The 16,106-nt window shown below is 42.6% G+C and overlaps 1 protein-coding gene across 4 annotated transcripts; it reads left to right on the top strand.

Annotated features, from left to right (window-relative positions):
* The first annotated feature begins 7,935 nt into the window (after nucleotides 1-7,935).
* On the top strand, nucleotides 7,936-15,697 carry ING1 (inhibitor of growth family member 1). 4 transcript variants are annotated; one of them, XM_069094118.1, is made up of 2 exons: nucleotides 7,936-8,147; nucleotides 14,099-15,697. In XM_069094118.1, the coding sequence occupies exons 1-2, from the start codon at nucleotides 8,012-8,014 to the stop codon at nucleotides 14,800-14,802; spliced, it is 840 nt and encodes a 279-aa protein (XP_068950219.1). In that variant the 5' UTR covers nucleotides 7,936-8,011; the 3' UTR covers nucleotides 14,803-15,697. The 4 variants fall into 4 exon arrangements, with proteins under 4 accessions (XP_068950219.1, XP_068950221.1, XP_068950220.1 ...); XM_069094120.1 differs by lacking the exon at nucleotides 7,936-8,147 and adding an exon at nucleotides 10,096-10,115; XM_069094119.1 differs by lacking the exon at nucleotides 7,936-8,147 and adding an exon at nucleotides 10,126-10,318.
* Nucleotides 15,698-16,106: the final 409 nt, after the last annotated feature.

Here is a 16,106-nt window from a genome sequence, read left to right as displayed (position 1 = left end):
CAACCGCCAGAATAGAATGTCTCACATCTCTTTGCCTCTCCTCCTTGTGAGACTTCTGAGTGACTGCATCTAAAAGAAAGTTTCTTTGTTGTTTTTTCATATTACTGTTCCAGAAATGAATGCTGAAACATAACAAAAGACAAGGTATTTTCCCCAAATGCTTGTCAGATAACAAAGCCAAGATCCCCGGGGTCACTGATTCCTATACTTCTTTTTCCAGAAAAAAAAGTCATCCAAAGACAGATTTAGTGTTATGAGAAAACAGATTAAGTGCTCTGAGACTTAGAACACTTAAGTCCCAATTCCAATTAATAATAGCACTGGGTAAATATTAATATTTGATTCTTTAATGCAAGACACTAAATTATTCCTAATTCCATTTCACTGATAATTCTTTTAGTATAGTACATAGGTATACGTTTTGTATTCATACAGTACTTGTTTTTTCTACTTTATAATGTTCTCATTTCTAGTAAAGTATATTTTAAATACTATAGAATGTAAACTCTTTGAATATCCTCTTAGAATTTAGCAGTTCTCTGAAGTCAGTAGGCACCCAGTAAATGTTTTTTGAATGTTTGCTGAATTAATCTTGCATAACTTTAATCAGCTGTGCATGTGAAATGACAGTCGGTAAAATCACAAGTTATAAGAAAAGCTCTGACCCAGGTACACTGAAACAAAAAAATTAACCATCTTTACAATCTGTGAATATTTGAAGCTTAATCAAAAATCTAGGGAACTTTCTTTGATCACAAATTCGGAAAAACCAAGACTAAATTCCATACATGGTAGAGTCATATGGTTAATTTATTTGAATTGGCCAGAGAAAATAACTTTTTTATCAAGGATGGGTTTTACAGTCTTCCTGAAACTGACTGAAATCAGTGCACAGGCAGCAGTCTGGCCTTTTTCTAGAGCCTTTTGAAATGACCCACAGTGCCTCACAAATATTTCTTGGAGATAGCAAAACAGATTGACCATTAAGGTAATAAAATGTTTTGATATACAAATTGTTCATCATCTTGTTTTCAACCAAAATTTTAGCAAATACTAAAGCATCGAATAAAGATGTTTTAAGGAATTTTAAGTTTCAGATCAATTATCCTGTTTTTACTTTTGCATTTCATTTTCAAGTTTTAGGAAAGGAAAATTTTTTACATGTGTATAACATATTTTACCTTAATTTAAAAGGCCTATTGGTAACTTAATAGAAATATCATTTTTCTGAAAGTTTTAACTGTTTTTCTGCAGTAGGGCCCCAAAAGCAAAAAGACCTTCATTGATTGAATTATTTGGAGAGCTTAAATCCTTTGATTTTAAAATCACAATTATCCTATGTTAAACTGGCCTACTTTCTGTATCCCCAGTTCAGCATTCCATTTCCCAGCTCCATGACTTTTCACATCTATACTTAAAATGCCTTCCCTCCTCACCTCTCTCTTAAAATCCTTAGCTTCCTTCAGGGTTGTACTTCAAAGTTACCTCTTCTTATAAGCAGCTATTCCTTAATGTTGGCAATATCCTCAACTAATCTTGTACTTTATCTGTGTAAATGGATCTTTTCAGTATAACTTAAGTAAGCTCCTTGAGGGCAGGGACTGCTATTTGGCCCTTGTATTTCCAGGACCAAGTACAATGTCTTGCACATATCAAGTCTTAATAAATATTCATTGAATTAATAACCTCTTAGACTTTTTAACCTATTTGAAGAATAACTATGACCCAGTGCAGTAGTGTCAAACTCAAATAGAAAAGGGGTGACTATGCCATACATTTCTGCATATCGACTTAGCCACATATCAGCATTATCAATGTTTTATTTTACTTTTGTTTATTTTGTTATATATTTCCCAATTACATTTCAATCTGTTTTGGGCTGCACTCCAGCCACATGTGTGTGGTGGGCCACAAGTAGGTGTTTGACATCTCTTCAACTAAAATTCATAGTATATTGTATTATGTGGTAAAGAGTCTTTTTTTTTTAATAAAACTTCTGAAGAGAGCCAAAGGTGAGGGTGGATATTATTAGGCAGATAAAATAAGATAGTGACTGAACCTGTAATGTTCTTAGTATAAAGAACTCTCACTTGAGGAACCATCTGTTTGCCAAAATGGATAGGGTGTCTTCTCTGCAACTGTTAGTGAGTTGTCTGAAGAACTAAGAGGTTCTTGCCTAGAACTACACAGACAGCATACAGTAACTTGTTGGAATTGAACCTGTCTTTTCTGGTTTTGAAGTCAGCTCTCTAACCACTTAGTCAATGCTGCCTGATAAAACTATTCCAATAAAAAATGTTAATCTAGCTCTTAACTCTAGTTTCTTGGTAAATATTTAAATGAAAAAATGTTTTCTTTTTTTGAAGTAGCTATGAATAAAAGTTCCAGATTTATAAGCTAGTTGACCACTTTTTAGAGTACCAGTCTATCAGGTAAAAAGTATTAAGTAATAATCCTATGTCAAGCACTGTGCTAAGAAAAGGGGATAGAGAGGGGAAAAAAAAACCATGGACCCTAACCTCAAGGAATTCATTCTAATGAAAGAAACAACATGCAGATGTTGTACATGAAGAGTATAGTGTAGATGGAAAGTAAATTCATAGAGGAGGCACTTGGGGTGATGGGGAGTAGAAAAGCGGAGAAAGGCCTACAAAATATGTCACTTGAATTGAGTCCTGAAGGAAGCCAGGAGGTGGTGGTGAGGAGGAAGAAGATTCAATGAAAGGGCACTGAATTGGGAGGTGGAGTATTCAGTTCAAGCAAGAGATCAAGAAGGCCACTGTTTCTAGATTATGAAGTTGAAGGGGAGTGAAGAGAAAATTAAGACAGGAAGTTCAGATTATGAAAGACTTTAAATATCAAACAGAAGATTTTATATTTTATGTTGGAGATAATAGGGAGCTACTGGAATCTATTGAGTATGGAAAGTAACTATCAGATTTGTGCTTTAAGACCACCTTGGCAAGTTGAATGGAGTATGGACTACAGAAGGAAGAGACTGGAGGCAGGGAGACCAACCAAAAGGTATTGCCAGCAATCTAGGTGTGAGGTGATAAAGATACTAGATGTGGGAGTAGAGAGGAGACATTATATGGGAGATATTAAGAAATTACAAGACTTAGCAGGCAACTGGATGTGTGAAGTGAGGAGCTGAGGGTGTCATTGGTTATTGAGAAGGTGGGAAGGGGAAGGGCTTGGGAGGCAATTGAATGAATTATATTTTGGATGTGTTGAGTTTGAGAGTCCACTAGGCAGTTAGTAATTTAAGATGGAGTACTATGTGCAAGGAACAGTAAGAAGACAGATGTTGCTGTATTGTGGAATCCATGGAAGGGCATAATGTAAAGCCTGGAAAAAAAAAAGTAAGGTAACTTTGGGAGTTGACTCTCTGACAATGATTTGGAAGGGGGATGGAAGGAGAGGCAGAGAGACCAACAAGAAGGCTACTGCAACAGTCCAGGAGTGAGGCTGATGAGGGCCTATACCAGTGTGGTGACTGTGAGTATAGAGAAGGGTAGGTAAAGAAGAGATATTGTGAAGGCAGAAAACACAAGACTTGACAACGGATTGGACTTATCAGTGAGGAGCTGAGGATGACATTGAGGTTTTGAGCCTGATTAACTTGTCAGGATGGTGATGCTCTCAATAGTAATAGAGAAGTTAAGAAGGGGGAAAGGTTTGGAGAGGAAGAAAATGAGTTTTGTTTTGGATATATTGAGTTTGAGATATATTGAGTTTAAGATGTTAAAAAGGCAGTTGGTGATTAGGGATTGTAGCTCAGGAGAGAGACAGCTGGTTATATACAAATCTTAGAATTGTCTGCATAGAGAGGATCCTTGGACCTGTGGGAGCTGATGAACTCACTGAATTAATAGAGAGCAGAGGTTAACCTTTATTTTTGGTCATTGATCCTTCCAGCAGTCTGGTGAACCCATTTTCAGAATAGTTGTTTTAAGTGGATAAAAATAATAGGAACAAATTATATATATGCATATACACATACATGTATATATTTGGGGGGTAAAGTTTACAAACCCTTGATTAAGAACTGCTGGTTAGGAGGGAGAAGAGAGAATCTAGCCTTAGGGGAAACATCCACAGTTAGTGGGGTTTGACTTGGATGTAGTTCCAGCAAAGAACAGTGAGAAGGACAGAAGACAAATCAGGTAAGAGCAGTAACAGGAAAACTTAAGAGAGGAGGTTATTCAGGAAAATACAGTGATTGACACTGCCAAAGATTACAGAGAGGCCTAGAGGGATAAGGACTAATAAAGACTATTAGGTTTGACCATTAAAAAATAGATGACTGGTAACTTTGGAGAGATTAGTTTTAGTTGATGCAGTGGGAAGCCAGATGGTAGAGGATTTAGCATCAAGCATGTAAAGGAAGTGAATGTAGCCAGTGTAAACAGCTTTTTCAAGAAGTATTGCCACTTATCTGAGGAGTTATATAAGGAGTTATATCAGGGATGGTCAGATCAGGTGAAGGTTTTTTAAGGATGGAGAACCATGGGTATATTTGTAAGTCAGTTAAAAGAAACTACTGTCTTTATCAATTTTACTTTTTAAATCAGATGTAGGAAGGGAGTAATGTTGAAGGTTAAGGTTGAAGTGAAGTATGAATCTTCAGATAATGTCCAAATGGTTTCATTTTAAGTGGGGCCAAATCTAAAAGAAGTATAAACCTGTGAGCAAAAGAAATAAACATTTCATTCTCCAACTACCAAGCAAATAGCCAGTTGCCTTTTTTTTCTTCACAAGATGAAATTGCTGAATTCAGTGGTTTAAAAACTATTTAAATGATATTGAGGGTAACAATGAATACCTCAACATTTATAATCCTAACAACTTGGTTACCTCTCTTTGGAAACACAGTATTTCTCAAGCAAGTTTTATCTATGGACAAATTATATCACAAAGATACTTGCTTACATACCTCTTTTAAAAGTTTAGTCCTCTTAAATTTCACCAAGTCACTCCTCCATATGACAGAATATCAAGGTTTCTACACAAAATAAGGATCAGGATATTTTGTAAGACATTCCATATTAAACCATCAGAAACATATACTCAGATAAATTTCGGGACTATTAGTGGATGTTCATAGATTTTCCTAGGATGCCTGGCAAAGTAAAAGGAGAATATAATGCTGAAATCAAGAGATAAAAAGATAAACCAGGAACATATAAACATTAAAAGGAGAGGAGGAGGAAGAGAGAGGGAAAACAAACACACCACCTTTGGACAACTTCTGTAAGGGGAAAATAAACCAAGACCTTTCTCCACTTGAGACAATACGTCAAAACAGATGACAGAGCAAGAAGCAATCGGGCTAACTAAAAGATACAGGTTTTATTATTGTCTGTTCGGCTACTATACATTAGTTTGTGCACCAGAAGTGGACGCTTAGGAGTCACAGAGGGGAGAGGGAAGGAGTTTGCTACCTATAAATAATCCCATTCCTTGGCTGTCCTCCGGTAGTCACAGCTCCTGTTATTGCATGGATGCTAAATTCCAAATTATTGTTTTGTTTTGTTTTTTTAAAGAAAACAAAGACAGTCACAGTCCTTCACCTCAAACGAAAACGAACGTGAAAGTGCAGGATATTGGGAGGGGACAAACGAAGCAGAGAACGACTAGCAAGCACCAAAAAAAAAAAAAAAAAAAGGCAGGGGTGGGAGGAGAGGAGAGGGAAAGAGAGAGGGAGCGAAGGAGGGGTGGGCGTGGAATTTAAACCCGGGAGGGAAGGGGAGGGGTCCTGTCTCCGTGCCCGCTCACTCTCACCAGTCTCTGGTTGTCCTGGCAACGAGGTTGATCAACCCCTGAGCTTTTCAAAAAGCCTTAAATCCGGGAGTTTGGGGGTGGGGTGGGGGAGGAGAATAGGGAAGGGAGAGCAGGGAGCAAAGAGGGGAGGGGGGAAAAGAGGATCTGGGGAACTGGGACCCGACTGTGTGGGGGTGCACCTAGTTTCGGATACGGTTTACTTACTTGGTCGGGGATTGGGTTTCGGGGGAGAAAAAGGGTTGGTCATTTTGGAGGCTTTTAAGCGGAGTAGAATGAAGACGATAGTAACAGATCGAGGACTGAGGGGTTTGCAGATCCCCAGGGAAAATGACTTAAGTAGCTCGAGAAGAGAGAGGCCAGGGTAGGTTGGGGGGGGAAGAGTTTGTTAGGGACGTAGGGGTTGCTGGCTACCGGGAGAGACTGGAGACGGGGGAGCTAAGGGATAGCGAGTTGTCAGGCAAGTGGTATGGTGTGTGTGTGTGCGGGGGGCGGGGGGGGAGTTGTAAGGGCCTCCAGCTTGGCTCTTTTCTCCCCTCTTTGGGAAAGAAAAAGCAAACTCCCAGACCCTTTGTCTTCAGCGCCTTCGAAACTGAACTCTGGAGAAAGACACAAAGGGACGGCGGGAGGGAGGGCGGCTGCCAACTGCGCAAGCGCTTCCCGTCAGGGAGGCTGGGAATGGTAGTCCAGACCTCAAAAGGCGAGAGAACGTACATTCTCCCCAGCCCCTGCCCCTGCCCCTCCCCCTCCCCGTTACTAGTTCGCGATGCGCATGCACACTCCTGCCAATTCTTCCCCACCAAACTCCCCACTTCATCCCCTAACCTCCGCCCCACCGAGGACCCAGGGCTCCAGTAAGTAAAATCCTGAAATGAATTGTCAGTGTTCGTCCCGCCCTCTCTCGAGCCTTCTCTCTGATTGGGTTGTGCGACTAAGGGAGAACCACAGATTGGTTCCTGGAGTCGCCATTCTTGCCAACGTCATACTTATACACCGTTACGGAGTGGGAGGAGATGCTGGGGATAGTTTAAGGGGGAAGTAACGGAGCCGTTCGCGCACAGGGTAGTAGCGGTGGCGGGGCCGCTTCCGCAGCTCAGCCGGCTGGCTGGGGGCGGAGCCACCATATGGGAGGGCGCGACTCTCCCAGCTCCTAGGCGGGTTGTCAGAGCCGCCACCTCAATTTGGCCTCTGGGCGCAAAACTCTCAATAAAGTTTGTGGCTCTAGTCGGCCGCCGCCTTCCCTCGCAGCGCCCGGATTCACTGCCCTCCCACTGACCCCCTTCCCCACCGTCACACACACAGACACACAAAAGCCCCAGATTAGAAACCCCAAACTCCCAAGCTGAATACAGGCCCCGGAGGAGCCCCAGCCATCCTCACCGCCCCCCATTATGCATCGTGAGGGTAGAGAGGGAGGCCGGGAGGAGGCGGGGCTGCCGTTGCCCCGGAAAGGGCGGGGGGAGGGGGCCTGAGGGAGGGAGGAGGGAGTGGAAAGGAGATGGGAGGGGGAAGGGGGCGCGCATGCGCCATGCGTGGCGGGGCTGAATGTTTCCCAAGTGTTTGAAACTGGTATTTGGGTTTTCCACGTTGGATAAGTACGGCGCATCGAGCGGCGAGGAGGCTGTGCTCTGTTTCTCCCCTCCCTCCTCCTTCTTACCGACCCGGAACCGGAGCCGGTACTGGCAGGCAGAAAGACAGACACACACACGCACAAATACATAGAAGGCAACTCGGCTTCGCTGCTGCTACTCTCTCCTCCCTTCTGGGTGTGTGTGCGCGCTTCGTACGCTCGGCTCCCCCCTCCACTCCTCCCCCCCACCATCTGGGAGGGGGGGCCTGTGCGGTGGTTTTAATTCTCTCCCCCCACCCCTCCGCCTCTCCGTTTCCCTTCCTCCCCAGCCGACCCTCAGCTTGTTCTTACAGCTCCTGTGTGCGAGTTACCGGAGCGACAGCCGATCTCTCCGCCGCCGAATAGGCGGGGAGGGGGGGCCCGGGGGGAGGTGTCTCTCCTCCTTGGTCTCTCTCCGTTTCGCAGGAGGAAGGGGAAACGGAGCAGCAGCAGCAGATGTAGCTTTCTTGGGGGGCTGAGAGCCAGAGACCGCGGGGGGTGGGGGGTAGGAGTGAGAAAGAGCTTTGCATTTTGCAGTGCTATTTTTTTAGGGGGGCGGGGGGTGGGGGGTGGAGGAAGCGGAAAGCAGTGCAGAGTCGCCGGGGACCTTTCGGGTGAACCATGTTGAGTCCTGCAAACGGGGAGCAGATTCACCTGGTGAACTATGTGGAGGATTATCTGGACTCCATCGAGTCCCTGCCTTTCGATCTGCAGAGAAACGTCTCCTTGATGAGGGAAATAGACGCGAAATACCAAGGTAAGAGCTAGGGGTGATGGATGGGGCGGTTGGTCGGGTCCCTCTTTTTTTTTTTTTCCCTTGGCTCTTCTGAGAGAGGGGGTGTGTGTGTGTGTGTGTGTGTGTGTGTGTGTGTGTCTGCTTGTGTGAATGCTCCTGCCCCTTTCCTAGTCTCTTACACCTCCCTCCTCTCTGCCCCTGGTTAAGAAGGGTAGTTGAATTTTCATTCGGGGGTGGCAGAAGTGGAGGGGGCAAGTAATGTTATTGAGCTGGAGAGAGCTGCACAGGGGGATCTGCAGCGGTAGCTCTTGTCATGGGGCGGAACAAAAGGTCTTCAGCTTCTTTTATTCACCAAGGTCTTTCTGTGTAAAACATGGGACAAGAAAGAAGGAGGAGAGAAAGAAAGATCTTAATTTAAGCTAGACTACAAGAACAGCTCTTTCTAGTGGGGTGATGGTGAGATGGTGTGTACTGGGGGCTGTGTGTGTGTGTGTGTGTGTGTGTGTTTGGGGGGGGGGGGGTGGCAAAGGGGGAAGTGCAGGGTGGACACAGATTACAGCACAACAACATTGAGGAATGTACAGTGTTCATTATGGCTGTAGTAGCAGTAGAAACAGAGGCTGATAGTAAAGAGGCTGTTCGAGGAGAGGTTGCTGCTGTTGGGCAAGGTTGTCTAGTCCAAACCAGGGCTACGTCCCTCCTGAGAAATGCCTGCACCTCCATCCTCTTCATCTCTCCTCCTCCTGATCCCCACCCCCCATCACCAACCCATCGGGTGGTCTTTAAACCTAAGTGTTACATAAAGTGTAGGGGGGTACATACTCTGTACTGCACGGTCCCTGCTACCTTCTTTTCTCCAGCCCCCTCTTTGCACTTCCTCCTCTTCAGTGCAGACTTACTAAGACAGATTTGCTAGGGAAAGGCTTGCTGGGTGTAGTTTGCAGAGCGGTTGAAGGAAAGGTTTTATGCAGTGTGTGTGTGTGTGTGTGTGTGTGTGTGTGTGTGTGTGTGTGTGTGTGCATGTAATGGGGGAGGGGGGTAGGAGGGAAGCCGAGGAAACCACGGATCCATATTGTGCTCACGAGGAAGCAGGGAAAAGGTTAAGACATGTAGAAAGGTAGCAGGGTGTTGAACCTGTGGGTCTCTACAGATCTATATGTAAGGCGTGTTTTGGGGAAGGGGGGTACAGGGAATGCCCGTAGGGAATTGTTTGCTTTGGGGGAAACTTTTCTCGGAGGTCACACGCCGTGGCGGAGGTGGTGGTGGGGTCGGTTGTGACAGAAGAGCCTCACTCTTACTTTTCTAATGTTTATCGTTTACCAGGCTGTGCTGCGGGGAGCTAAGGGGCAGGGGGGGGGGGGCGGGGAAAGCAATGGCTTACCCCCAAGAACCGGGACCCCCTCGTTTGAAGGCGCCCTGTGCGCTCTGCCGGATAGTCAGTTTCGCAGCGAATTTTATAGCTCACTCTATTAGCATATTGCGGAACGTCCCCGCCTCAGCCTCTTAGTAATTGGCCGTGACGTTCCCCATGGAATGTCCTTATCACTTCACCGCCGGGCTATTGGTCCCTGGGATGAAGGGGGGGTGGGTTGTGCCCAGTGACTTGCCTCGGTCTCAGTTTCCGCCGCTTTCTCTCCCCCCTCCCCCTTCCCCCGGCTAGGGCGGAGGGGGATTTGGGGGGAAGCGGGGAGGAGTGAAGAGGTCGGATTGCTTTGAATATCTCGAAGTCCTCTTGCCTCCAGCCTCAGATTGGTACTTTGGGCTCCGCGGGCTGGGCCAGTCCCTCTGCATCTGGCTACGGATTGGAGCTTTCTCTTTGGAAGGGCGGGGCCCTGAGCCTAACCCTTCTTCAACTTGCCACTCTGATAGGCGCTCTCTTTCAAGGAGGAGGAGGGCACAGGGTGGGGCGGAGGGGAGGTGTAGCAGTTCTGACCTGCAAACTGGATCCCCATTGGCCAGTACGGAGGGCTTGGACGGATTCCGGCCCAGGTCAGATTTTTAAGTTCGCCATTCCTAAGGCACCAAAGAACTCCGGCTGCTTCCGGCCTAGGAACAATGGCTGCGTGTCACGTCCGGCCGTTAGAGTACGGGAAGGTGGGCGGAGGTATCGGTTGGTGGCGATTGTACCTCTGGCCACTCCCCTGGGCCGTGGTTCGGGCTATTCCCCCAGACTAAGCAGGAGCGCTTAGAAGGTTAGGAGTTCTGGCCAGCCTCGAGTGGGTCGCGTCGGGGCCGAGATGCCCGAGGGAACCGGCCTTGCCTCCTCCTCCGCCACAGGCTTCGTTTTTCACCCAGCGATGGGTGCAGCCGTTCGCCTGGGCCCTGGGGACAGACCCGCGCTCCTCGCGCAAGGGACCGAAGCGCTTTCTTGCCTGTGGTGCAGCGTGGGAAAAGTGAGTGCCCGGCGAGGCCTATTGGTGTGGGCGAGCACGCGCGCGCGCGCCAGTAGCGGGGGGAGGGGGAACCTGTTGTGCCGAGAGCGGAGATCCTGGTCCCCGGCCTCTGATAACGCCCTGGCCGGCCTTCCGGGGCCTCTCCCTAAGCGTCCCTGTTTGCCCCGCGGCTCTTCCTCTGCAGGTTTCCGGGGGTGAGGCTGTGTCGGACTCGGATTGGCTATCGGGAACGGGCGGGCCTTGAGCCGGCCTAGAGCTCCCCCCCCCCCCTTCCCCAGGATGGTTGGGAGAAGTTATTCGTTGGGCCTTCGGGCCCCCAGATCAAAATGTGCAAATGTCCCGCTGTGCCCTCGGCCACCCCTAACCTCTGACCCGGCTGGTCACCGAGGGAGTGGCGGCCATTTGTGAGCCTAGTGATCTGTCATAAGGAACGGCCCAAGTCAGCTTACCATCTCAAAGACCCCCTCCCCCTTATCGTCACTACCCCCAAAACACTCCCCACAGGCAGCTTCAGAGGTGCAGCTTCGGTTTTAAGCCATAATTTTTCTCTGAGGGAAAAAAGTGCGGTGGTGGTTTTTGTGGTGTTCTATGAAATGAGCAATTCTGCCTGTCACTGTTGCGTGTTCGTTACCTGTACTTGCACTGCCAGCCCCTACCCATGTGTTTTTCTGCGGTAGATTTTATGCATATTTATGCAATTTAGAATCCTTAAATGTCGTTTTTCGGGCCATTCATAACTTCAGCTACTTTGCGTCCATCAGAAGGGTAGATTAAATTTCTTCCCGATAACGATAATTTACTTTTCTTGGACATGAATATAAATAAAGCTTAAGAAGTGCAAATCATATTACCGCTCTGGGCCTCAGTTTCCCTGTTAAACGAAGTGGTTGGACATAAACGGTCTCTTCTAGCTCTACCATCCTGTGGTTGAGATATTGGCACATTAGACAAATTATGTTGATTTAGCTAACAGTCTGCCTCTAAGATTAAGTGAAAGCTTAATGGTGTATTCATGTTTTTTCATACATCTTGATTTATGTGTCATTCATTAATGTAAAGAAAATGCACTAATTTGTGCTTAGAGGAAAGACTCACCCAAATTATATTTTAATAAAATTTAAGTTTTATTATTTTCAAAGATGGAGAATACTTCAAAATAGGTTAAAAAAGGGTTGCTTTGTCCTTAGGAGATTTGCCTTAAAGAATACAAGGAATCGATTTGTAATTGGCTGCTGCATGCATATATATATATATATATATATATATATTTGAAGTTCATTGGATACTTGAATCTATTTGTATTTGGAGACACACATTCTCCCTCTCCTCTCTCCTATTATCTCTGAAACTTACTAACCAATGCCAAACTTCAATCCTAATGCTTTATGGAATTGCTCTGCATTTCTAATTAGTGAAGGCCATGTTACTGGGATCTCAGTGGGAAATTTTTTAAGAGTTCTGAGAGTATGAAGTTGAAGTGTCAGGACAGTAAATAAGGTGTCAGTAAAAAGAATGAATTTTGAAACTTTTCTGTTATTTGGCAAATAGACTTTAGTGTTTGGTGCTGTTGAGTAGGTTTTGTTTTGTTGTGTTTTTTTTTTCACTCACAAGTGAAACTTCTGTCAAGTTATTTGCTGTCCTGTTAAGGAAGGGTAGTGGAGAATCATACACTAATCAGTAAGTTTACAAGCAGCTCGGTATTACTGAGCAGACTTACAGCTGTAAGGGATCTATCCATTGGATAGTTCTCCAATTTACAAATGAGGAAATTTAGACTAGCTGACATAGAATGACTTTCTCAAATCACATTAGTATCAAAGAGAGAACCCAGGTTCTCTCTCCAGGTCTAGTACTCTTATATTTTTAGATACCTTGAGACAGTTATGTTCTGACATTTAAGTTTAGTAGTTCAGTGGCATTAGTTTTCTATTTTTTTCTGTGAAAGACCACTCATGTTAGTTAGATTTCTAATTTCACTATAAACAGAAAGCTTTTTACAAACCAATAGAATAATAGTACTTGTAGAATATGGGAAATTTGTGTTCAACTTTGCATTTTTTAATGAAAATTATAGTTGCATTTGTCTGCATTAAGAGGCTGTTAGACAGTTCTGTTTCCTAGGGACAGTCCCCACTTTCCTCCACTAATCACTGGGTTTATCAGAACCTCAGAATTTAGGGATATTGCCCAAGGAAATAGCAAAACAAGTTATTTTAATCTCTTTCTCATTCAGTAATCTTAGAAGTTGTCCTGAAATATACATTTATTGTAAGTTAGACTGTTTTTTTAAAGTATCAACTTTATTTAGATGACATTCACATTTTATGTATTTTATTACACAGCTTTATGCAAATATGTTTGTGGGGGGTTAGGGGGAACCTAGTATTTTAAGACTGCAGACTTTTCAGGGAAAACGATTATCCTATTTAGCTTAATAGTACTGAATAAGGAGAAATCCATTTTTGAAGTTTTAATCCGAGTATTTAAAGTAGGCTTCTGACAATCATGATTACTTTCCTTACTGCATTTAGTACAGCTAAAAGCAATTATATTTGTAAAATAATTTCCATTGAGTAATTATATTCCCAAAATGCATTTTTAAAAGTTTGTAACTTGTTAGTGTGTTTTCTAAAAAGTTTAAATTTAGCACTTTGACTACATTTTTGTGTTTAGGGGGGGAGCTACAGCTATTTGAATTTTGAGTCTTAAGTTTTGGATAGTTGAGTTGACTATATTTTATTTTGTCTTTTTCCTTAACTTCAGAATGAGCACATTACTTCTTTTATACTTGGGTAAAAATGATATCTGTAAACTAATTTAGTTACTCACAGATAAAGAAAGAAGTAAACCATAATGTTTTTTGTTGTCCACAAACCCATCTCCTATCTTAAATTTATTTAAATGATGCCTCTTTAAAATCTGAAAATAACTTGGGCTTTATTGCTAAGACTAGTAGACATATGTTCTAACAGTTTATTTGTGGCAGAACCAAGATTAGAACCTAGATCTCCTGGCACCTGTCCATTGCTCATTGTACCACATTGTACTTCTTTTCTAGAGTTATTTCCATATATTGTGGATATATTTTTTTTTTCATTTGTACAAAGCTAACAGGCACTGGTAGGTGATAGCCTCTGTCTCTTGAACCTGTTTAAATTCAAAGATTGAGTAAACATGAGTATGTAATGTAAATTCCTCTCTTTAATATCAGTAATTTTTGTAAGTTGAGCAAAATCTTTAAGTCATGGAGCTTCCTGGGAATACAGAATATCATTTAATTTGGTAGAAAATAATATGTTCTTGTTCATCAAAAACTTTTCCATTATTAACAGTCCCCCAAAATATCATCTTTTCTTTGGTACTTATAAAGTTGTTTGGAATGTTTTAAGTGGCAGGTTGCTAAATGTGAAATTTGCCAGCACTTATATTTAGTTTGAGAGTTTGTTTTTAGATTCTAGCACTTTCCTTTGTAGTGACCCTTTTTATAGTATGAGAGCTTATATAGAAGACTTGTTTCAGCCCGTGTAGAGAGTATAAATGCTTTTTGTAGTATAAATATAATCTTATTTTCCATTGCAGAAATCTTAAAGGAGTTGGATGAATATTATGAGAAGTTCAAACGAGAGACCGACTCGGTACAGAAGAGGAGAGTTTTACACTGCATTCAAAGAGCATTAATTCGGAGCCAGGAACTTGGAGATGAAAAGATTCAGATTGTTAGCCAAATGGTGGAACTAGTTGAGAATCGGACCAGGCAAGTTGACAGTCATGTGGAACTTTTTGAGACTTGTCAAGAGACTAATGACACCACTGGCAATAGTGGCAAAACTAGCCAGGATAAGTCTAAGAATGAGACAATCACTCAAGCTGAAAAGCCTAATAATAAGCGATCCAGGCGACAGCGAAACAACGAGAACCGAGAGAATGCATCTAATAATCACGATCATGATGATATCACCTCAGGAACTCCAAAGGAGAAAAAAGCTAAAACTTCAAAGAAAAAGAAGAGATCCAAGGCCAAAGCGGAGAGGGAGGCCTCCCCTGCAGACCTTCCTATTGATCCAAATGAACCAACATACTGCTTATGTAATCAAGTCTCCTATGGAGAAATGATAGGTTGTGATAATGATGAATGCCCAATTGAGTGGTTCCATTTCTCATGTGTAGGACTTAATCATAAACCAAAGGGCAAATGGTACTGTCCCAAATGTAGAGGGGAAAATGAGAAAACAATGGACAAAGCACTGGAGAAATCCAAAAAAGAAAGAGCTTATAACAGGTAGTTTGTAGACATTTATTTTATAATAGGGAAAAAAAATAAAACAAACCAGTGTATTTATTGCCTTTACCACCTTCGTGGAGGTACAAGGATTGTAAAATGTATATTTTTAAAGAAAGTTAGAAAATAAACCATTCCTGTTATAGGGATGGCAGTGATTTGTTTGTTTCTTGTTTTGTTTTCATTTGGTACATCTGAACCAGGAAGTGGTCTGTGGATCAACATTTTTTTTAAACTCCAAAAATAGATTTGGATAAAGCACCCAAGTGAGTCAAAAGGCTCAAATTTCTTTTCATGACCGGGAAGCACTTAAGCCCATTAAAGTATAGATGAAAGAATAATTTCATAAAGCCAATTTTTTATCTAAGGAAAATATTATTTACCTTAACAAAAAATTGGGAAAAAATACAAATGGCTGTATTTGAATAAACATACAGCCTGCTGCATTTAAAAAAATAACCAATGTGACATTAAACAAATGACTCTTGCTACTATAGTACATGTCAGTATAACAGTTCAATAACAAAGGTTTAGGGTTTAAAGATTATTTTTTAAAAAAGAAAATGGTTAAATTTTACATGACAATATTTTATATACTGGCCTAGTCCCAAAGGGGCCATTTTAAAATGATTGAGTACATTTTATATTTAACCAGAAAGTGATCTAGCAGTGGAACTTAAACACACAAAAAAATCAAGCTTTATACTGTCAAATAATAGTGTAGCAATCTTTAATTTGTATAAGTTGTATAAATGTAAATTTCTGAGTGGACTTGCACTTACTGTATTATAATCGGAAATGCAGCCAAATGCCGTTGTGAAACCAATGTGCATTTCCTTCTGTATGTATGAAAGTTGTACAGCTGTGATATTAAAGAATAAATCGAACTTTGGACAGTTTGCTCCTTTGGTAGCATTTAATATTCCTATTTTAAAAAAAATTTACTTAAAATGTCAGAAGTACTAACAAATTGATTAGAAACTAAGCAGAATCTATGCCATTGGCTTACAAAATATACTAATAATGAATTATTAACAAATGAGCATCAAAAAAGTACAACTTTTGCTCTGAATGTGAGGTCACCTCTCAAAAGCAAACAGTTGGGTAGCCCAACTAAAAAGCTACTTTTGTCATGGGGCAATTATTGCTAAAGTAGCTATATATACATTATAGCTCCTATAACTACTAAAGTACTTTAAGTACTATTTTAGTACTATATCAGTTTAGTAGTATAAGTACTAAAGTCAAAGATAGACCTGCCAAACAAATCTGCATAATAGCGAAGTTGCCATTTTGTTTATTATGTGA

This window comes from Petaurus breviceps, unplaced genomic scaffold (genome assembly GCF_028583685.1).
Source record: "Petaurus breviceps papuanus isolate PSGF00001 unplaced genomic scaffold, PetGlider_PUasm1.0 214, whole genome shotgun sequence".
NCBI lineage: Eukaryota > Metazoa > Chordata > Mammalia > Diprotodontia > Petauridae > Petaurus > Petaurus breviceps.
Note: the sequence above shows the minus strand (reverse complement) of the source record. Positions and strands in the feature narration are given on the sequence as shown.